General features: G+C 37.3%; 1 protein-coding gene across 5 annotated transcripts in view; it reads left to right on the forward strand.

Annotated features, from left to right (window-relative positions):
* LOC109925807 (collagen alpha-1(XXIII) chain-like) overlaps positions 1-24382 on the forward strand; it is a 170124-nt gene that overhangs the window by 78040 nt on the left and 67702 nt on the right. For 3 of the 5 annotated variants that reach the window (XM_048603849.1, XM_048603854.1, XM_048603853.1), the window contains exons 4-7: positions 1257-1264; positions 2139-2165; positions 15120-15146; positions 19679-19705. In XM_048603849.1, coding sequence (XP_048459806.1) covers positions 1257-1264; positions 2139-2165; positions 15120-15146; positions 19679-19705 — 89 coding nt within the window. The remainder of the gene's footprint in view (positions 1-1256; positions 1265-2138; positions 2166-15119; positions 15147-19678; positions 19706-24382) is intronic. The other 2 variants (XM_048603851.1, XM_048603852.1) reach the window with 2 other exon arrangements.

Here is a 24382-nt window from a genome sequence, read left to right on the forward strand (position 1 = left end):
CATAGGAGCAGAGAGGCTGACGTGATGAAGGGTCTAGGCCCCAAACGTCAGCCTCTCTGCTCCTATGATGCTGCTTGGCCTGCTGTGTTCATCCAGCCCTGCACCTTGTTGTCTCTCTTTCCTCCAGATTATGTTGGCTTTTGCTGGAATTTTGTAGCAACTAGGACAAAAATGTTAGCTAGAAAGCAAGAGAGACTTTAGGGAGGGAAATCTGCTGTCCTTACCTGGTCTGGCCTCTGTGAGACCCTGAATTATAGCAATACAATTGATTTTTAACTATACCCTAATTAATTATGAATATGTAATAATTGCTGGCCAGTGACATCCAAATTCCATGAACGAATGAAACAAAAAGGATCCCCCATGGTTCCTCCCGCACTTTCTGCTTTTATTTCCACACATCTCTGATCACTTTCCTCTAATGTCTGAAGAGATACTGCTCCTCAATTACTGCCAGGCATGTGTACTGTGTTTTTAACCATGTTAGGTGGTATTTTGGCAAGGACACCAAATTCACTTCTGTTGCTGGCTGACATCACTGGTACTGAAGGTAACATCTGTAACTTTTACTTTTGGGGCTGTAAGAGGAAATTGATACTATAACTTTAAGGGACAGTCTCTGACAGTCAGAATCTGGATAGCTAAAGTTAGTACCCTATACTTTTATGTCTTTGGTAACAGGAAATTGTATACTTGCCTTTAAGTTGAATGTGTTAGCACATTTGCATTATCTGAGAGAGTACACTAAGTAATAGAAATTTCCAGGCTATTTTCAACAATGGCTTCTACATTTTAAATTTTCCAGATTTGATTACATCTACAATTCTAATGCAATAGCATTAGATTCAAAGCTAAATCTTATTTAGCCATTTGTAATTTTGTTATCATTATACAACTCAACATTGCAGGCTTTTAGCTATTTAACATTATACAATAAATATAAATAGCTCCCATTGTAAATGTTATTTCCTTTAATAAATTAAATGAAGATCACCAAATTTAATCATTAATAAAATCTGCCATAACTCTGCTGATAGGACTTGGGTAAATATAAGTAAGCATGTTGCATTATTTATTTTAAAATACAGGGCTGCTACTATTTTAGTAAAAGTTATAAAAATGTTTTGTATGAGAAACAAGTTCTCTAAGGTGTAAGTCCTCATAAGACTGGTTTTTGCAATATATGCTCAGTGGAAGACATGTCACAAACGTTGTGATGTTTTAGCTGATTTTTTTTTCCATCTGTTCTTTTTCAGGAATTCCTGTAAGTAATGTATTGTGAACACTCAAACCTGATTCATTCCACTGAGTTAAGAAAACTTATTTTTTTCTCTACTTGTTTATTTTTCCTTTCACGTGCATTTAGTAACAGAGATTTGCATTTCATGTTTAATTGTATAATTTGGTTAAAAAATTAGACATGACTGTTCAGTTTTTCACTCTAAAGACTGTTACTAATTGATTTTTGCCTATTTTGTAGCAATTTAAATCGATTGACTAAATCTGAAATGGTGTTGTCCAATCTGCAGCCTGAGAGCCATTTGTACACTGAGCTCTTGAAATCTGGTTTTTGAAATCAAAGCAATTCATTCCTATATGACCTTTATATTTCTTTCTTACTGCTTGCATTTCAAGACTTGGTGATGTTGAAAGTTTTTTTTTGTAAGCAATGCTACCTCTCTTGTGCATGAATTCTGAATTTGAACATCATGGTCTATTAATATCTGCAATTATAGATAACTGTAAATTAACAGGACTGAGCATTGACTTAAATTTCAAATATGTCACCTTAAGACTCAGGGGCACAAATTATATAGTCTCAAAGGCAAATAATTGGACACCTCTGCCCAAAACAAGCTAAAGTAATTAAACTGGAAATCATTCTTTAACTAAATGGTCATCAGCACATTTCATCATGCTTCGGTCAGTGCTCATCCATGGAATGAGAAGCAGTACACTGAAAGAGAGGGGTTTTCTGCTGGTGTTACTTTTGTAGTGTCACTGTTTAGCAGATTGCAAGTTCTTTTTAATGAGTTTTAACATTTATCATTTGTCATGTACCTAGATAGAAAGATTATTAAAAATATGGCTTTGTAATAATATTTTCTATTGTTGTTTCATTCATTCCACACCCACAGGGGCCACCAGGAAGAGATGGTTATCCGGTAAGTGGCAATTAAGTTTACAATTATTTTATTTCCCTTGCATTTCCATGTAATTAAAAGTATTCATTTGCAGGTGGTGAATAATATAAAATAAAATTCCTCCTGAAAGTTAATGGCAATAAAAATCTTTCTTTTACATAATTGAAGAAAAATCTTGTCTTTTTCCAGAAAACATCATTTTTCTAAATTTAAACCAAAATTGACTCAGCATGATCATTTGGACTCATCTGCTTTTACTTGACTTGTAAGAATTTTGGCTGAGGGTTTTCCAATAGAAGACTTTAAAAAAGATTTTATTGACAGTTGTTGCAAAAATGTGTATTGAATATCCTTGCTTTGTGGCAGATTTTCAATAGTTCAGTATTTCCACAAATTTATGAAGTAAAGTGCTGTGGGATTTCAAACTATCTCTTGATTTCCTTTCATTTTGATCCTTTCCTCCATGAGGAAAATGGATGAAATGTATTTATCTAACACAACTATGATTTGGCACTTGAAGGTTACTGAATTTTGACTGTGCCTCAAATCTTCATGCATAGCAATCACTTCTGACAAGTTTTGAGGGCAACACCAATTAATTACGGTAGACAAACCGGAGACTACACTGTGTACTTCTGATAGAAAAATGGGCATGAAGGAAAGCAGTCTACATGAGGGAGGGATTCAGCAGCAAATGAACTGAGCAAGAGATGAAATCGGGCAATGTTATGGAGATGGAAGTAAGTGGGCTTAGTGATGGTGCTACTTGTGTTCAGCAGTTCATGTTAGAGACAAATACGAAACCAAAATTGCAAATCTAGTTTAGTCTGAACCAGTTGCCAGAGAGATGGATGCAGTCAGTAGCTGGTAGGAGTGAAGAGTTCAGTGGCTTCAGTCTTCCCAATATTTAATTCAGTGAATGTAAATGGAAGAACTAAATCTTTTTTTTTTGTAAGTTATTTTTACTTAAGACTAATTTTAGTGACTTCCAAGCCATATTGTTAAAAAGAATTGCCTAAATAACAACGTAATTGTGAAGTTTAAATGTATTAATAGTTAAATGCTGAACATTCAGAAACATTAAAGGTTCTGGCCAAGAATTCCTTGTTTGAAGGTCAATCAGGTAAAATTCAGGTTGTCCATCGAGTCGACCAGAATTATAAGTCTGAACCTGGACAGAGGGACGATAGGCTGCTAACACCTCCACTTGGGGACTACAGAACAGTACCACAAGAATTTTCAGCAGAGCGTACAATATTTTACCATTTCTTGTGCAGCTTTCTTTATCCTCTGTGCCCAGCCTTGCAGCCAGTACATTGGAGCTGTCATTAAAGTAACATTTCTACTACTAACCCTACTGGTTAGCTGAAGCTACACCTTGACATCCAGTGAGAATGGAAAAGCCTCCAGGAGCTGGTATAAATGTATAGAAATCTTTGAACGTGCCAGCACAAGTTGGAAAGGCTGTTTAAAAAGCTTGAGGAATTCTGGACTTTTTAAAAAGAGGGAACTAAAATACTGATTAGGTTTCAATTGAAATATTGTGTTTAGTTCTGCGCACCACACGTTAGGAAGGATGTCAAGTCCTTGCAGAGCATGCAGAAGAGATTTACCAGAATGGAAAGAAGGACTTTAACCTGAGATGGCTATCCTTTGAGTAGAGGAGGTCAAGAAAATATATTATAGAGGTGTTCAAAATCATGAACCATTATGATTCATTAAATTAAAAAAAATCATTTCTAGTGACAAATGGTTGTCAACGAAAGGACACAGCTTTTAGGTACCAGGCAGAAGAACCAAAGGTGACTGAGACAACTTTCTTTTTAAACACAGTGAGATGCCCAAGAGGATGGCGGATTCAATAGTAACTTTCACAATCACATTGAGAAACTTGAAGAGGAAAATTTGTAGGGCAAGGGGAGAAAGCAGACAACTGAGACTTTCGGATAACTTTTATTAAAGAGACTGTGCAGACATGGTCAGATGGCTTCCTCCTTTGCAGTATTATTTTATGGTTCTATGTTATTATTGTGATCAATAACTATCAATAAATGGTTAGTTGCCAAATATAGGAAAAACATTTATTTGTGCTTTATTAGGAAGAAATGATTTAACAGAATGTTGCCTAAAATTAGTTTCTGCCATTACCTGAAACAGGAACATGTCTTTTGGTTCCATTAGCAATGCTAGTTGTTGAAGTACAGGAAAAGTTATACTTTTATGAACTTCATTTTGTGCAATATGAAGGCATTGTGGTAGAATGTCATGTATTACACCTGAACAGAATGCCAAATGAAAATCATGAGTAGGACTGTATGTCCACACGGTGGTTAACATTTTCCAAGAACTTAAATAGTTGCAAAATAATACTGGTCTTGTTGTCATCCCTGCCCAATTTATTGCTCTACTGTACATCCTAACTGGATAAAATTAATGCCAAGACAGTACAGACAAAAAAAATTACTTGATTATCCCTTGAGTTTCCAGCAGCTACCATAAGCTTGGCAAGTTACCTCAGCAAAACCTCATGACCTTGGAGAACATGTATGAGATTGACATACATTCTACCTTGAACAATCATGCCACCTTACCTTCTGGCACTTCCAAATCTCTCCTGATTTTTCTTCCTTCTGGGCCTCTTTTGTGACATCAAGGAACAACTTAACAGTACTCAAATCAGACAGTACTTACCTGAAATATGCGCTCACATTCCTCTATAATTCACTACATAGCAATCAAGAGGAAGAATCCTGAGCGATACCTCTGATTTTGTTCAGGAGGAGAGGAAGTTAAGAATATGGGTTAACATGGGCTTCCCAGAATCTATGTCTGCTCAAGTGCTGCAGTTTAAGAGTGCAAGTGATGTTCTCTCTTGTGTTGAGAGTTTCAAGGGCTGAAGAATGCTAAAAGAAGTTTGCAGCTAGCTCTTCCTCTGCTGGCGTGTGCTAGGTGACCTCTGTTGTTACTTTTGGATACCGGGCATGAATGCAGCAAATGGAACAAGCACAATTAGATAAACTTAACTATCTGCCTGGGAGCTCCTGTAAGAGCCCTAGTCCTTCTAATGATTGATAGTTATTAATATCCCTCTGATCAATTTCCTGCTGTAAACTGGTGTCCACAGATAGCATATGAACACTGTGGTTTAGTTTAAACATGGTTACCTGTTGGGTGCCTGCCAATCCTTATTCAGAGGTGCACCATTCAGTGGAACATTACAATTGCATTGAAGCCCCACTGCCATCATAGGACCCTGATTTGCGTGTATTATGAAGTCTTCTGACTAAATTAGGCAATACCTATAGCCAAAGTAAACAGCAGTGTTAAAATGATTATGGATAATTAAGAATGGCAAGTGGACCGTTTGGGTCTTAACAACAATGATGTATTTGTATAGCACTTTAACCATCACGAAATAGCCTAAGGCCCTTCACAGGAACATTATAAAGTAAAGTATGACACTGAGCCAAGCAAGGGGGTATTAGGTCAGGTGACCAAAAGCTTGGTCAAAAAGTTCAGACACCAAGGTGGAGAGATGCAGGGAGGAAATACCAGAGCGTGGGGTCTGGGCAATTCAAGGTATCATCAATCATGATGGAACAATTAGAATTGGGAATGCAAAAGAGGCCATAATTGAAAGCCCACGGATATCTCAGAGGGTTGTAGGGCTAGGGGAGATTACAGAGCAGGGACTGGCTGTTGGAGACAATGGAAGGATTTAAAAATAAATGAATTTTGAAATCAAAATAATGCTTGACTGAGAATCAAGGCCAGTGAGTACAAGATTGATAAAGAAATGGGACTTGCTGCAAGGCGAGACATGGATAGCCAAGTTTAGGATGACCTCGGCTAGGTAGACAGAATTGAGATTAGCTTGAAGTTTCTAAGGTTTTCAAGAAAGCTGTGCAGATACATGCTTTCAGGCAGTTGCAGAGCTAGCTTCTAAAGAGCCCAGTGGCTATAACTTAAACTGTAGCAACCATTCTCAAATCTTTAGGCTGTAATTGCTCTCTAAATTAGAAAATTAATATTTAAATCGGCTTAGCGTGCTAGTAATCTGCCACACAAAATGAATAGAACAAAATCCACATTCCAATTCCACAAAATTTAGTTTGGCTTGTTCTAATATTTAGGCCTGAGATGCTTTAGAATTCTCGACACTGTGCCCAAACATTAACAACGGACCACAGAGAAGTAGAGAACATACCATGCCTAAAGACAGAAATCTAACACAATACGTTTAGTTTCAAACCCATTCTAAATTTCTTGAAAGCTATGTATTACATATTGTTTGTTGTAATATTGTACCGTTGCCAAGATTGGAAATCACCACAAGGACTTATAAACATTTTGGGAGTACTACTCAAACTACACTGGAAGAAGGGGTGTAATATTATAAGCTAGTCTACCACAATAGCAAAATAGTCAATGTAGTTGGCAGAGGATTACTTCTCATTGAACATTTAAGATTGGATTGATTTATTTTCTACATTCCATCAATTTTGATTTTTATCTTTGGGAATTTATTTTGTTGTTGCCTATGACACAGCACATTAACAGCAAAGAAGTAACAGTATGGAATGTAGGATTTGAATTAACCCCAATTATAGAGTCTTTGTCGATCCTTCTCCTTAAAATATCCTTAATTTCCATCAATATTTGAAATCAGTACAAAAAACCACAAATATGAGTAAGATAATCCCAAGATGAGGAGAAATATTTTCTTGGCTGTTACAGAATTATTATAACACAGCTACACAGTATTGTATGTCACCGACTTAGTAAGCTACTTTTTATGTTTTAGCCCACTTTTTGTATCTCATTTTGTGTTTCCCTTCTCTTGATATGTCCTGGGGCTTTACATCAATCTTCAGCCAAGAAGGTAGGCAGGCAGTTTGCCAATTTCGCTCTTAAGATAAGAATTCAAGATGTATTTTTCAATTTCCTTTGGCTTGTGGAGAAGGAGCTAGTTCCCTTGCAGCATTATACCACCACAATATGACTCAGATGAGCAATTACTTATGTCACAATTATTAAGTGGGTACAGATGCACTGCACCAACATGTCCTCTCCATAAACCTACTAGATGATGAGCAATGACTTTATCCTATATCTATGCAAGTTTCCATTCTTGTTTGAAACACAATCTGAAAAACGGTACAATAGTCTCATACTGTGCTTCCTACATAATCTTTGAATTGTAGCTCCCCTTCTGCCCAGCTTTGATCAGATGCAATTTTTAAGTGAGAATTAATTATCCTAAATCCTAAATTGATCTGTTGTGTTGTTGGGGTGAGGGTTGTCCAGAGCATGGTTGTTATAGATTTGTTGATAGTGGTGAGGGAAGTTTGCAGATTGTCTCGTGTTACTAAAGGTCTAAGTCTCACAAATCTCCCTCTCAAAATCAGTTAAATCGTAATCTTATTTAAAGTGAAATTATTTCCTCTCTTTCTCATTTCATCTGTCTTTTGTAAATTGGAGTTATGCATCTAAATTGTCACTTATGTTGTCAATTCTCTTTTGAGTAATTGTGATAGAGTCAATAAGTAGATGCAGATTGAAGCAAAAGGACTGAAGGGAAGATGATGGATTAAGTTATGGACTAGAATGTACTATCTGAAAAAGGTGGTGAAAGCAAGTTTAATAGTAGCCTTCAGAATAGAATTGGATATTGCTATGACCAGTGAGCAGGCAAGTTGGGTCCTTAATCACCACCTACCCAGGTCAGTCACAGTAAACATCATTCTTTCATTTTTTTAACACAGTTATCACATTTCGATTAAAATGTAATTACTTAAACCAAAATGAAGATGTTAAATTACAAGATTTTCTTGGATGAAATGAGAAGTTTTATTACTACAAACCTAAAAGAAAACAAAATGTAATTTAAAATACATGTCAAAACACTGATAATAGGCTTTAAAGAAAGAGGAACAGCATGTCTAGTACAGACAGGAAAGTATAGAAAATTGTAGTTTAAAGTTCTTAGAAAACTCAGGTCTCCAGTTATTTTCATAACTTGATTGTTTAGCTGTTATCTTACTTCTTCAGCAGTGGTGACATTTGCAGATAGCTGTGTTCTTGAATTCTTGGTAATTGATTGTTTTTCCAAGTTACTTTTTCACTGGGACTGACTTTGCAGTTGAGAGAGAATTCCGGCTTCTTGTTCTTATCAATTCATATTTCTTTTTCACTTTCCGGTTTGCTCAAAAGCTGTTTCCAGAGATTTAGCTCCTTTGTGGATTCCGGTGTCTGGTTTCATTATGTTCACAAGTTGGATATTCTGCAGGTTCCTTTCATCTTAGCATGTAATTTCCAGAAAGGTGTGAATCAATTTAAGTTTCAATGCCTTCTATTGCAATATTAATTGCAGCTCAGATTGATCATTGTTTATTGATGGTTTCATGACTTTGTTCAACTTGGTAAAGTGATCACTGCAGCTATTTTAAGTGAGCATTTGTCCTTTTAAAAAGTCACTTTAGTCCATGAAGGTCTCGGGCTGTAAGATCAGATGACGGGTGTTGAATATTGATAACCCATGTTTACCATTATTGTTATAGCAGCATATACTTGTAAATGAAATTTTGCAGGACTACAGGAAAATAACAGTAGCACGAAAATCATTAGATAACACTTTTAGAAAAACCATGATGGCCTGAATAGTCACTTTGTCAGCAGAGGTACAATGCTAGTCTATAATCTTGCCTCTGGACTCAAACTTGATATGACAAGTCTCAATTTTGTGCCAACAAGACTTTACAGTGTTTCTCAGTGAGGCAGTGGAGATTGAAGTGAGTCACAGTCAGATGTTCCCTGATTCCATTGAGGTAATATTTATGTCCTTTCAGAGTTTGCCAAATTATGTGGCATGTTTCTAACAGTCTGAGCTTGTCATAGAGGTAATATGTGCAGATTATTTCTACCTTCAAAAGCTACTGTATGGCGACAGTTAATCTGTCTATCCAGCAAAGAACTGAGAAACATATGTAACCAGCACCTAGGACAGCCTAGACAAGTCCCCGTCAGCACTTCATACAGGGCTTGGAGTGAATTAGGGTCAAAATTCAACCATCCTTCCCAGTAACAACGAGACAAGACACTGGGTTAAAGTCGTGTCTGCGGCTTTCTACATCCTACCTGCACTACTCTCTCCTGCTGCTACCACCAGTTCAACACAAATTGTTGGGTTAATCTTAGAAGCCCATCCCAGGCAAAGTAAAAATCCTACTATCATTTATGCCCCTCGCTGTATTTTAACTCAAAACGTCAGCAGCCCCACCCAATCAGCCAAACCTAGTAGGATTGGAATTTGAAAGCACTAAGCAATATAAAGGTAGTGCTCAGCTGAAACAAATTGATTGCACAATCCCTTGATGTTCAGTTTTGTCCCACATGCTGATTACTGCTACTTTTTTTTATCTTCCAATGATTGTGGACTTTGTCATTCTTCTGAGGTGTTGCTGGTGGTAGTTGCTAATACTCTTGCTTCTCCCCCAGTCTTGCTTCATCCTGGAGAAAGTAATGGTATCCATTGCGAATACAGAAAGTTTACGACTGATTGTAAGGCACAATACATCTTCAATGACAAGGACACTCTTAAGGTTCCTCCAGTGCACTTAATGACTCTAGCCACAGAATTTGATCAGTTGAAACTGTGAGACCTCATGCTTTAGGAAGTAAAATATTCCTACAGATTTTTAAAAAATATTAAGGTTTTACATTCTCTCAGTCCAAACTTTATTTTTCTCTACATATCTAAACTTGCCTCTAATTCACTCTTCCCTTCTCTGCTGTTCTTCTCTCCCTTTCTATATCCTTGGATCTCATTGGTTAAAGCTGTTGCTCCTGTCACTCACAAAAATGAAGACGTTCTGTGGACTATGATCAACTCATTCCAGCAGATATTTCAGGGTGAAGGGAAAAACTTAATGGGGCATAGCGCAAAAGCCTCTTTCCAGGATATGTGATGGTAATGAGACAACGTTGAGTGCAGGAACGCAGCAACGGGAAGAGAGGTCTGAAGAGAGACTGATTGACACAGCTTGTACTGGGATGGATAGCCGTGAGCAAAATGGAGAGAGATACAGAATCCATAAACATGATGAAGTTGAAGAGTAATGCATAGTGGGAAAGAAGAATTTGAAGAGGAGTCTAAGTGGCTAGCAGTAGAGTACACAGAGTGGTAATGGAATCAGGGGAACCAGTCTGAATAACCCTTCAGTTCAGAAGCAATTTAAGGAGGCAAAAGAAAGAAGGGGGCAGCCAGGAGGAAAAAATAAAAACTGAAAGGTGAGAACTAAAAATGGAAGGAGAGGGAAGTGGAAGTGAAAGAGAGAGACAAAATAAGCAAAGAAAAGGGAAAAAAAAGAGAAAAAAGAAAGTAAAAAGCAGAAATGGAGGGAAAAAAAGATGTGAAGGAAGAAAGATTGCTATTCAGTGTAGTCAGCTAGCGAGACGTGACAGGGCTAGAATGTTTCAATGCAGCAGATCCTGAGAAAGTTCCAGAACCACTGACTCTAACTTTTCCTTTAGTCAAAAATGAGAGAGGCCTCCGAGGTCTCTTCAATCATTTTGTGGGTGGTTTTCATTTCTGACTTCAGGCAATTGTTGCCATGAATAAATTCCCAAGTAAGAAACCAGGAATTTATCCAGTGCAAGTCGTTTTTTTAAAGCAGAAGATTACCATTCTGAATGTCAATTTTACTAACATCACATTATCTGATATACAGAAATTCCATCATGATTTCCAAAATGGCTAAGGCCAGCTACAAACACCAGAATTTATTTATAAATTATGATACAGAGGTGAAATTACATCTTGCTGTCACTAGGAGCAAAATTTTTAAGAATTAGTTCCAGATTACCTGCTATGATATTGGTTAGATTCATTAATTTATAAACAAACAACTTCCAATGGATTTTAAGGAATTATCAATGCTTATAGTTAGAGTTCCAATACTTAACTATAGGAAAACTTGAATTTAATACTAATTAATAGGTCCCATTGTTTGGGTAAGCATCATTTAATTGTGTTTTAAGTGGGACTTTAAAATGCTGCTTGGAATTCCATAGGATACATTTGATAAATATTATGAAAATATTTCAAAACAAAATCACAATACATTGGCTGGGAATGCATATTTCTATTGAACCATTTGCTACAATCATGCCAAAGGCTTATCGTTAATAGGCTACATTTTTGCCTTCAAATTATGACACTAAGTTTGGTATTTTGTCTGGCAAGGAAGCTGAACTGAACCACAAACCATGTATGTTGTGGCGAATAACAAATATTTCTTCTCAGATCTCTCAAAGAAAATAGGTAATCCATATCAATCATGATAGGTCGTATTGTTTCACATCCTTTGACAATGAAATAAAATATTGAAAGTAAACTGCATTGTTATCTAACAACTGCTCCATGGTCTCTCCAATTTCCTCCAGTCCTGAGACCAACATCAATGTGGAATTGATTCCAGAGAACCACCTCCCCAGTATGTGACAGAGCACACCCTCCTAGAATATGATGTCTTTTAAATGTGTTCTAAAAAATGAAAACAAAGATTTCCATTTGCCTTCCCTTGATCCCCCAGACATGGTTAGCCAATAGAACCCATTTTAACCCATTTGGGTTTTGGTATCCAAGTCTCCTAAACTTTTAGACTCACTTGCCCTAGCAGTTGTTGTTTCCCTGTCTGACACTGCGTTTCGAGGGGAACCAGGAAATGGCTCACTCGAAATTGGCTAAAGCCACCTGGAAGAGAAACCGAATGACCACCCAAGATGGCCCCTTCCTCAAGGTAGGTGACCTTCCTTTGCCTCAGTGCCATACAGTTAAGGCTATAGGGGAATAATGTGATACAAAATTATCCCCCCTACCATCTTAACTCATCCCATCCACCCATAACTCACTCCAGATTGTGGGGGTTCCTATTTGAAATAGCTGTTTCATTGAATTTGCTTGCTATAATTGAAAGTGATCTCTATTGCTTGAACAATACATATAGTATTTCTATAACCATTAACAGTTTTTAATTGTATGCACAAGACTATGGCGTCCTCCACTGTCAGTGAGGCCAAACGTAAACTAGAGGAACAACACCTGATATTTCGACTTGGGAGCTTACAGCTCAATAGCCTGAATATCGACTTCACCAGCTTCAAAATCTCTTCACCCCCAAGCTACCCATCTTCCTTCTCACCAACTGCTCCACCCTTCCTACTGACCAACTATAATAACGCCCTACTTGCATTCACCTATCTCCATCCCCCCTACCCCCCCCCCCCCCCCCCCCCCCATTTATTTCTGGGCTGGGCTCCCCTCCCCCTCCCCATTTCCGGCGAAGGGTTTCGGCCTGAAACTTGGACTTCTCTGCTCCTCGGATGCTGAGTGACCTGCTGTGCTTTTCCGGCTCCCATTTATTGACTCTAGCTTCCAGCATCTGCAGTCCTTACTGTCTCCAGTTTAATGTTCATTGCTTATTGTATTATTTGTATTCACCTTCTCATTCAATAACGCACAAGTTACAAAATTAACAGCAAGAATTGAAACTCGGATGCAGTTTCCCAGCTAAAAGATTCTCACTGATTCCCATGGCTCACTAGTGTGTAGATCCAATGTGAAGTTCAGCCATACAGACCAGGAAGGTCTCAGGTTCAGTTTCTGACTTGTGCTGAGTTAGACATTTTCATATAATTGTTGCAGGGACCTGGATTACAAAGGAAAACTGCCCCCATGTTTCCTGAAACCTGATTGTTATTCAATTATTCCTGCGGCAAGTGCAATTGTGGAAATCGTGTGCGAAGGGATTGTATTCAGCTGTAATGCCCCAAGGTCAAATACCATGCAAACACTCAGATCAAGAATAATAGCCACTTAAATGAGCTACCAGAATACAGTCAGCAAATAGCTTTCTAAATGTTGTTTCTCAAAAAAAAGACTGCACATTAATCACATGTTGAAGAAATGTTTATGTTTGTGCGACTTTACAATTCCCAGTACCACAGAATCACAATCCATGTAGGGATTAACAGGTTTTAGTGTTTATGTTCCAATGTCTAACAAGCACTGCAACTTTTTTCAGAGCTATTTATCACACAGAAACAATGAGTATTGTATTTGTAAAGCCATTTTTCAGTCCTATCCTCATTCAATAAATAGAACAGGAATGCATCCTATTGTTGGATGTCTAAAGGAAACTGTCTATTTGATAAGGAGAAAGTGAATGGAAGATAATTCCAAATATATAGTTCTCAGAAAATTTAGCTAATGCAGGAATCCCAGAATGTTCATACTCTACTGCTGACCAGGCCAGTTAAAGGCCTGCTGCAGTAGGAGATGGCAATGGCTAACTTGTCTCTTTAATATGTTTCTCCTAAATATTTTCAGTTAAGTTATGGATCTCCATATAGCTGCACTCTTGAACAGACTGTTCTTTTATTTTTGCCCTGTATCTCTTTGTACTGATCTCTTAAATATTTGCAATTGGCATTTAACTGACAACCTCTGTGATTCCGGTTATAGTGGAAAACTGAACATTTTCCATTGTTTCTAGTGTGCTTTCCTGGAAATGGGGAGGCCAGTTCTTTACTGGCAAGGCAGGGTGAATCTGTTCTCCCCTTGCCAACCTTCCCAGTTGGCCACAACAAAGATTTTGTGTTGTTTGGAGCGGGAGGCTGATTCAACCAGTTAATGTAATTAGCTAGCTCACCAGAACCAATAAGGAGTCAATTACAAGGTTTTTCTGAGTAAAAGAAACAGTGATTTTGTTATCTGTTAACCTTGAGGAAAAATAACAAATACATACATCAAGCACCAGCATAACGTTGAAAAGGTATAGTATCCAGTTCAAAAGGAATATACAATTTAAAGTACTTTAGTATCATTGTGGTGTAAAGATTTTAGCCTAGTTATTTAATTGATGTCTTGTATCCTTAGTAACATTCGTGTTAGTTGCCCTTTTGAGTTCTTAGTGATTGAGTGTTTTGTTTTAATCGGCTCTGTCACTGGGCAGTTTTCCTTCTTGAGAGGCTGAGAGAGTGCTGTTTCGAGCTGCTTTCAGTCACAGATTGATCTTTTCTGTTCTGCCAAAAACAGTACCTTGAAATATAGTTGGCTTGTATATTCTAATACCTGAGTTCCTTGTTTCCAAGCTTGGTAATTTCAGGTGATGCCTTTTCTTTTCAACATGTGAAACTTATCATACAGGTTTAAACTAAAATAGGGCATGAGTTTTTTTTAAGTCTGACTAGTTTTACTGTCTTTTGACAATTTCAATTCAGATGATTCTGATTATTTCACATTAGTTTCACAAAGCTTGGCTAACATGTGGTCAGCTGATTGCTGTGGCCATTTTTGATGAGTGCATGTTCCTTTTTCAAAAATTATTTACCTTGTGAAGGTCACAGGTATTAAAATCAGATCGATCATCCAAATTTTACATTAGTATGACACCCTGAGTTGCTGTCTTCCTTTATTGTTTGCATTTGCTTATTAATTATAAAGTTAAAACGTTAAAGGAAAAAATGCTACTGCATTTTTTCTCACGAATGAAATAATAATTTTCCATACAGGTATTGCATTATAAGTAACACTGCTCTGAAGTGGGTGTATAACAATTTTTTTTCTAGCTGCAAGACTGTGCATATAGGTATTTTAAGCTTTCACTATAATACATACAATACATACCAAATTACACCGTTGAAAGTATGCATTCATCATTCACAAATCTATTATTATGATACATCAAATTCCTGGGGATGGGAATTTGTCTGAAGCAGCATCACAGAGCAGGTGGTATCAAGTCCCACATTTGTTTACAGAACATCTTTTATTCTGCTCTGTTGATGACCACACTGCCTCTGCTTGAAACATATTTCCAATCCTAGTACTTTGGATGCATAGCCATGTTAATCTATTTCTGCCAATTTAATTATTCTGCAATTCCAAAAAGTTGTTTTGGTTTTGGATTCTAGGGCCCCCTTGGATTGGATGGAAAGCCAGTAAGTATTTTCTGGACATGTACATCTTCGAAAGAAGCCTGTATTACTTTGTTATCGTTGTATGAAAAATAGACTACAATAGATAAACATTACTCTTTAGCCTTTCAAACACCTCTCAAACCAAGTTGTGTGAAAACCAAATGTTTTGTTATTGAACCTGCAATGCAGCCGCCTGATCAGAAATGTCAATTGAGGTTAGTATTGAGTCGCTTTTCTTTTTGTGATATATTTCACTAATTACTGGAGAATCTTGCTTTGCTACCTCATGTGAAATTTAAAAGATGTTTTTAAATCTACAGCTTCCCGACTAAATTATGAACAGATGACTTTTTTTTTGACAAAGCTTCTTCACAAATGATATCATTAACATGAGGTTCATTTGGTTCCGTACACTTTGTATACTTGGTGAATGTGCATGGAGGGTATGAGAGGCCATGATAGGGTGAATAGAGTGGCATGGGTGGCAATAGAGTGGGCACATGCAGGGTGTGAAGCATGAGGGCTAGAGAGCTGTTATCTGTTTTATTGCTTTTACTGAAACCGAGATGAGGGTCCAAAGTAATGGGTCAGGTTCTTTTAAACAGTCTGCCTACACCCCAGCAGCCCTGTTCCTTTTTCCAAACTCTTTCTGAGGGTGGCAGGCCTGTGACTTTTAACACACCACTACCTCCAGAATAAATGGTGCCTTTATGGATAATTTGCCTACCACCCACCTCAAGGATGAAAATTCAGTCCCTTTTCTTGGTATGAGACCAGATGTTGCTAAACTAGTAATAGTGTCTGAATGATGTATGCTGTTACTAATGCACAAACCAATAGCTTGCAGCGTGAAAATGATTTTTCATGAATTTGGAATCACTAAGTTGCTTGCCAATTTATGCAGCTCTATTGTGGCTTCACATATATTGCATTTTAACCTGACTTTTCATGACCTTGCCGCAGTTGTATTAATTGCCCATTAAACTCAACCACAGAAAATCAAGTCTAGTAATTAACTGTTTAGATATGCTTTTAGTAGTATGATGATAGTTGATGACAACCAATCAACTTCTCATACTCACTCAAAGTAAATAAGTGAGTGTCAAGTCTCATTCCCGTAGGCTGTGAAATATTTTAGAAGATTTAAAAATGTTGGATTTCAGTTTTTTTAGATTTATTTTCTGTCTTTTCCCTTCTATATGTTTTTCTCTCTCTTTCTTACTTTAATTATTCTTTCCTCCCATCCACATCTGCAGAATTTGATTTTAGCTTTATTCCATCTAATTTATTTTCATCTCCGGTGACCAACTGTCTGGGAAGAAATTAAGGTCTGGGGGGGGTTGTGTTCACTACTGAACAACTAGAGTTTTTACATTCATGTTTTCATTAAGGGGATGTGGGCATCATTGGCTGGCCAGCATTTATTATCCATTAATCGTTGCACTTGAAGATGGTGGTGAGGTGCCTTCTTGAACCATTGTAGTCCATCTGGTAAAGGGACACCCACAATGCTGCTAGGAAGGGAGCTCCAGGATTTTGACCCAGTGACAGTGAAGGAACGAAGATATTTCCAAGTATCAAAGTTATTATTATCATTAAGATCAGTGTTAAATTTCTATAATTTGTTTTGATTAACTTAAAGGCTGTTTCTTCAGATAGTGAACAAGTTAGTACTGGATGGCCAGTCTCTCAAACAGATGAGAGTTAATGTCCAGAATTTAAAAAGTCTTGTGTTTAAATGAAAAAGGAACGCATTGGAGAAATTCAGAAGGTCCAGCAGCACTTGTGTAGAGGGAAATAGTTTTAGCATTTCAGGTCCAATGACTCCTCTTCAGATCTGATCCGAAGAAAAATCATTGGATTCAAAATGTTAACTCTGTTTCTCTCTCCACAGATGCTGCCAGATCTGGTGAGTTTCTCCAGGGCTTCCAAATCTTATTTCAGATTTCCAACATTGCTGTACTTTGTTTTTATTTGTTTTTAAGTGGTTGCGTTCACTGTTTGTCTTCCTTTGAATGATGGTGTTGACTTCTGACTATCTTTCGAAGAATGCCCATTTTTCTATGGACTATCAAATGATCAAAGACAGATTTGTTCTAAAGAAGCAATGATGCAACAAAAAGAAAACTCTGGGAAATACCAATGGCCATTTGAATTCCCTGAACATTCCCAGCCCCACCTCCAGCAGATCTTTCATGGTGAAGATGGGCCAATAGCATTGCACCCTGTATTTTCTAAACCAGTCTCACTGGAAACAGAGCCTTGAAAAAATAACCAAAGTTACATGGTGTCAGATAAACTTCACAGCTCCACTTCGGTGTAAATATTTTGGAGAACATCCCTATGGTTTCATAGTAATTGTTACAGATAATTGGTAAGATGTCAAAAAAAATCTAATCCAAAAGTGCTGACAAATGTAGTAAGCAAGTTGGAATCTGAAAATCAGAAAGACGAGATAAAGTTTCAGTAGTGATTTCATCAAAATAATGTGTAAATGAAAGTAATTAATTGCAGATATGCTAGTGCTAACAGTGAAAGCATATAGAGTGTTCAGTTCTGTCCCAAACTACCCACTCCCCAAAACTGTAAAACAGCCACAAATAGAAAATATTAACCTCCTATCTCCAGTTAAATCAGATTCATCGTATTTACTTAAATAACCATGAAGAATCAAAAATCAGGGTAAGTTAAATGGAATAATTCACTCTAAAAATGTTTTTCATTATGAGTGGTAGTTTGAAGAGTCCCACACCCCAGTATAAACCCTGCCACACAATAAAGGAAATAATAATATTGTGAGAATCAATAGGAAAACTCCTGTGGTGAAATATTGTTTTGTGAAGTAAAAGTATGTCTGTATGTTAAATGCATAATACATTGTAGCAATTTTGTATACACTAACAAAATAATTGTTCATTTGATTTTAGCCAGAATATTTGTTTACAACGATGTTAACTTGCTTATTTACTAAACATGTTTTGGTCATTAACTAATTTATTTTTTTAGGACAAGTGATCTGTCATCACTTGAATCAGTTGATAACGAGGACAATGAATTATGGAAGATTATGGTATTTTGTAAAGGTAGAAAATTGTGTTACATCTAGGAAAGGTAAAAGTTTAAGATTTGTTGCAAGATGTTACACAGCACTAAATAATAATGAAGTTATATTTTTTGACTTTCCTCAGGAACAGATGGAAAGGGTAATATTTGTAGACCATTCAGTCCATTGAATTTGTACCACCATTCAGTGAGGCTAATCTGTACCTCAACATTATTTAGCAACCTACACTTCATGTGAACTCATCAACCTCCATCTTGAAAATTTCAGTTGACATAGCATCTACAGCATTTTGACAAAGGATTTTGTTTCATTGCCTTTTAATTATATTTTATTTAACAATTTCTGATTTCATTCCTCCAGCTGAAATGGCCTACCCTTGCCAAGTGTTTCTTCACCAATTTGAAGATTTTAATCAGATCACTTTCAACCTTCTAAAATCAAGGGAAAATAGTTTTATGCAACCTGTTGTCATAATTGAACCCATTCAGCTGTGGTATAAACATAAAAGTCTTTGCTATTTTCTCTAATGCCAACATATCTTTCCTAAGATATAGGCTGAGTTTTCATGACCAAGTTAGAATGAAGGTGAAAGGGCTTCAAAAATGGTGGGCAGGGGCTGATTCCAAAATTCCTACCCCGTTCCCAGTTCTGGCAATTTTTGACAGCACATAAGTGTGTGAGTAGCAAGTCTAGGCATTGCACTTCCAACTTTACTGGCTATATTGGACAGCAGGGTGTTTCAGGTCTCTTCCATTTTGACTTGACTTCTGCAGAGGACATGGTCAACAGTTATTCATGGAGTTGTGGATCAAAGGGGAGTTCTTGTCTGTGAACCAAACAATCAGGCATTCAACATTTCCTTTGGGGGGAGAAAAATTTACTTTCTCATAGAACTGTCATTCAAACAAAGCCAATGAATTTCCCATTGAAGAAACATTTAATCATGACCAAATAAACACACAGGCATCTAAAATAAAACACTTTAAAACAAAGATCAAGTTAAGGTTGTCAATCAATCAAACTGAGTAACTGAGTAAAGGAACCTCTGCTGGGCTGAGTCCATTTAGTCAGTCTTGGAACTTAGCCATGCATTTCCAGCACATTCTATCTTCATGCAATAAACTTTCTAGGACTGTGTGACTACAGTTTATTCATAATCCTTAAGTATGATGATAGAAAAATTAACAATAATAAAGTAAGAACTACTCTAAGCTTAAAGGTTAGGTCAAAAGCTATTTTAGGGCAGAATAACAGAAACATTGTTCTTCACCTAACAACAGTGTACCTGATGATACTTGATGTTGATGTTGATGTTGCATGGCAAAAGTAGAAAGTACATTTTGTTTTCAGTTCCAAATGGCCTCATCTTGCTGAACACAAGTAATCGCTATAAATTTTCAAAAAGAAAATGAAAAAACAGTAAGTCGATGAAGAATTTCATAAGATATGTTTCAATTATAAAGCAATCTTGCATTATTTTATTTTCTAGGGCCAACCTGGACCAAAAGGAGAAAAGGTAGAGGACTGTCTGCTATTAGTGAAGTTGTAATAGTTCTAACTATCTTATTGCACAATTTCTATTTGCTATTTGCTCTTCTTTCTGAGTTTCTTTATTCAATTGCCACTGCCCACCACCCTTCCCAAAAAAAATCCAGAATATACCCATGAGAAGAAGACGGCATGACAATTTTTTATTGCATGATGCTACAAAATCTAATGAACTGTTTCTTATTTAAATAAGCTGCTGTTTGTCTTGATTACCCTAATCTTGTGATTTGAAATGAATATTATCACTGAATTGCTTGCTTTTGTTTTATTATTGGCTTCAATTTTCTTTTTAATAAATGCTTTTTTATTAAAAATGTTTAATGATGCAATGGGTGACCTTGCAAAATTTGGACAGAAAGAATAATTTCTTCTTACTTTGAAAGAACTTAAGTCAAAAATAAATTATTTCTCACATCCATATTTTAAAGATAATTGTCTTGCATGTTGCTTCTTAAGCGTTTAAAAAAAATGAAAGTAACTTTGTCCTAAAGATTTTCGCCAATTTGAACATAAATAATAAACCAAATAATATAATGTCATTGGATGTAGTATTTATCTAACAATTGAAGAATTAATAGGACTACAGGAACAGGAGTAGGCCATTCAGCCCCTTGTGCTTGTTCCAACGTTCAGTAAGATCATGGCTGATCTGTGGCCTAACTCCATACACCTGCCTTTTGGCCCATATCCCTTAATACCTTAGCTTAACAAAAAATTCTCAATGTCATGATTTTAAATGAACAACTGATCCTGCATCTACTGCTGTTTATAGAAGTGAATTCCAAACATCTACCACCATTTGTGTGTAGAAGTGCTTCCTAACATCTCTCCTGAATGGTCTGGGCCAAATTCTCATACTATGGCCCCTACTCTATAACCTTCAAATAGAGGAAATAATTTATTTTTATCTACCCAACATTTTCCTGGTAATATCTTGAATATTTTGCAGATCACCCCTTATCCTTCTAAGTTGAAGAAAGAAAGAGGCCTAATTTGTACAATCTCTCCTCATAAGCCCTGAATTTTGAGTACCATTCTTTATGAAGTGTAGTGGAACAGAGGGACCTTGGAGTTCAGGTGCACAGTTCTCTGAAAGTGGAGTCACAGGTAGACAGGGCAGTGAAGAAGGCTTTTGGCACACTGGCCTTCATCAGTCAGGGCATTGAGTATAGAAGGTAGGAATTTATGTTGCTGTTGTACAAGATATTGGCGAGGCCACACTTGGAGCATTGTGTTCAGTTTTGGTCACCTTGCTATAGGAAGGATGTTATTAAACTGGAAAGAGTGCAGAAGAAATTTACAAGGATGTTGCCAGGATTCAAGGGACTGAGTTATAGGGAGAGGTTGGACAAGCTAGGACTTTTTTCTTCAGAGCGTAGGAGACTGAGGGTGGATCTAATAGAAGTATATAAGATCATGAGAGGCATGGATGAGGTGAATGCTCTCAATCTTTTTCCTAGGGTTGGGGAATCGAGGACTGCAGGGCATCAGTTTAAGGTAAGAGAGGAAAGAATACATGGGAACCTTTTTACACAGAGGGTGGTACATATATGGAATGAGCTGCCAGCGGAAGTGGTTGAGGCAGGTACATTAACAACATTTAAAAGGCATTTGGATGAATCCATGGATAGGAAAGGTTTAGAACAATATGGGCCAAGTGAAGGAAAATGGGCTTAGCGTGGATGGACATTTTGGTTGGCATGGAGCAGTTTGGACTAAAGGGCCTGTCTCCATGCCAAAGGACTCTATGACTCTATGAGCCTACATTGTACTGGCCAATATATCCTTCCTAAGGTGTGGTGCCTAGATCTGTTCACAATACTTCTATCCAGAGTTTTGAATAATTGCAGCATGACATCTACATCCTGTAATTCAGTCCCCTAGATATAAAGGCCAGAATTCCATTAACTTTCTTGATTATTTTCTGCACCTGTTTTGTGATGTTTTGAGGATTGATGCACCTGAACCCCCAAGCCGCTTTGGGCGTGTACTGTGTTTAACTCCATTCTATCTAGAAAGTACCTTGACTTACCTTTTTCTGTCCAAAATGCATAACATCTTACTTGGGGAACTCCATCTGCCACAGTTTTTGCCCATTCACTAAGTCTATCAATATCCCTTTGCAATTTTATGCTTTCATTTATATGTTTACAATGCCGCCTAACTATTTGTCATCAGATCTGGATATGAGACTTTCTTTGCCATTATCCAAGTGGCGTGAAATAAATTGTGTAAATAATGTGAATGATTGAGGCCCTAACATAGGTTCTTGTGGGACACCACTGGCCACATCCTATCAATTTAAGTACCCACCCGTTATCCCTACTTCCTGTAGCCTGCCACTCAACTAATTACAGAAGTCCACATAAATAACATCCCTAGACATTTCCCTGTTCACTACCTTATTCACCCCTTCAAAAATTCAGTAAAGTTTGTCGGGCATGGCCTACCTGTCACGAATCCATGCTAGCTGTCCCTGATAAACTGAAACTTTTCGAGATGTTCAGTTGCCCCATCCTTGATATAGACTCCAACAATGTCCTCACCACATATGTTAAGCTAACTGGGCTGTAATTCCCTGGGATAATAGGAACTGCCGATGCTAGAGATTTCTGAAGAAGGGTCTCAACCTGAAACATCAGCTTTCCTGCTCCTCTGATGCTGCTTGGCCTGCTGTGTTCATCCAGCTCTACACCTTTGTTATCTGTAATTCCCTGGTTTTCCTTTTTCACTCTTCTTTAAACTTGCAAATGGCAAAATGGCAAGTGTACCGTGCGATACACTCCTAATTCCCATTCCCTGTTTCAGCACCCTGTCAAGTAGTGAACGGGGCAGTGGATAACATTAGTGAGTAGCTTCCTTCAGGCAACACCATTGCATGTCATTTAAGGATACATTAGCAAAGGTCCGGACAGATGACATGCCCATGTGTCTCTTGAAGTACTTAGCCTGGGAGAACCTATATAATGAAATTGATTAATAAAACTATAGAACCTTTTAGAAAAGCTATCAGCTGAATAAACTAGCCATCCATTTTAACCCCACTTTGTAGCATCTATGATGTAGTCTTGCAGGTTACAGCACTTCAGGTGCAGATCCAGGTTCCTTTTTAAATGAGCTGAGGTTTTCTACCTCAATCAACAAACTGGGCAGCAAGTTCCAGACACCTGCCACCCTCTGGGAGAAAATGTTTTCCATGTCTCCTCTAATCTTTCTACAATCACTGTAAATATGTGCCCCCTTTCACCTTTCCCTCAGGAGAAACAGTTGTTCACTATCCACTCTATCCAAGCCCCTCATTATTTGGAGACCTTAATTCTATCAGCCCTCGTTCTCCTTTGTTCTAAAGAGAGCATCCCTAACTTACCCAATCTTTTCTCTTAAATTGCAGTTTTTGAGTCCTGGCAGCATTCTTGTAAATATTCTAGTGAATCTGCAAATAATTGAACAAAGCACTAACAAAGAGATTGTTTATTGTTGGCACTGCTGTGAATTTTCCACTGATTTTCATATTGTTCTGGAAGTTTGAGGAAATTGAAAATAACAACATAAATATCAACAAATTCCATTTCTGTTAGCATGGTTAAATGTAGTAAAACATCCCTAGGTCCTTAAACCTACATTATTTCCAAGTGTTAATTAATACAGAATAAACTAATTTCCTGTTACTCCTGTTGATGAGTTTCTGGTCTCAGAATTGTCAAGTCGTAGTTAAAAGCAGTTTATAAATGAATGGTCTAGGAAGAGTAGGTATGATTGGATTTTGACTATCAAAGCTACAAGAAGTAAAACATAAAGCAACATGGGTATGTAAAGACAAACAGTACCAAACAGTACCACAAATGTCAATATCCATATTCAACTGACTTTGCCATTACACCATATTTTGACAGTAGCTATTAATGTATATTAGTGAAGGGGGTCAGTTCGCTCTGTTGGCTGGATAGCTGGTTTGTGATGCAGAGTGATGCCAATGTCATGGATTCAATTCCTGCTGAGGTTACCATGGTGGACTCTCCTTCTCAACATCTTGCCTCACATGAGGCATGGTGACCCTCAGGTTAAACACTGCCAATCACCTCTCTCTAATGAGAGAGCAGCCCTATTGTACTGTAAGACTATCGCCACTTTATCTTTACTTTAGTGACAAATAAGTTAATATGTGCATGGAAAAGGCACAAGTGTGGATTGATACAAAGAAACACAGTAAAACTGAAAGCAAAGAATTGTAGGAATCTGAAGTTCAAAGGAGACAATTAGGAAGTGAATCCAAAAGGAGGACAAAATTCTGCAAACATTTGGAAAGATTCTGAAGCCATCTCAAGCCATTTGCTGAGGCTGGAGGGAGAGGGCTAAGACATGCTCTCGGCAAAAGTGAAGAGAAAACCTGATACTGCAGGAATGACATCTGGACAAATATCAGAACAGCCTAGTGCCTGTATGATGGCATATAAAATAGAGATAATGCTATTTAAGTTGCTTTATGCAATGCATGGCCCCTTGCATCACTTTAGATTACCATCCACAAAATAAAATTAATTAATTTGTCTTATAGATTCAGATTTGATTTGCAGGATAATTGAGGTTTTATTTTAAATGAATGTTTAATGGCTGGTTTCAGAGAGAGGAATGCAACTCACTCTCA

This window comes from Rhincodon typus, chromosome 12 (assembly GCF_021869965.1).
Source record: "Rhincodon typus isolate 14 chromosome 12, sRhiTyp1.1, whole genome shotgun sequence".
Taxonomy (NCBI): Eukaryota; Metazoa; Chordata; class Chondrichthyes; order Orectolobiformes; family Rhincodontidae; genus Rhincodon; species Rhincodon typus.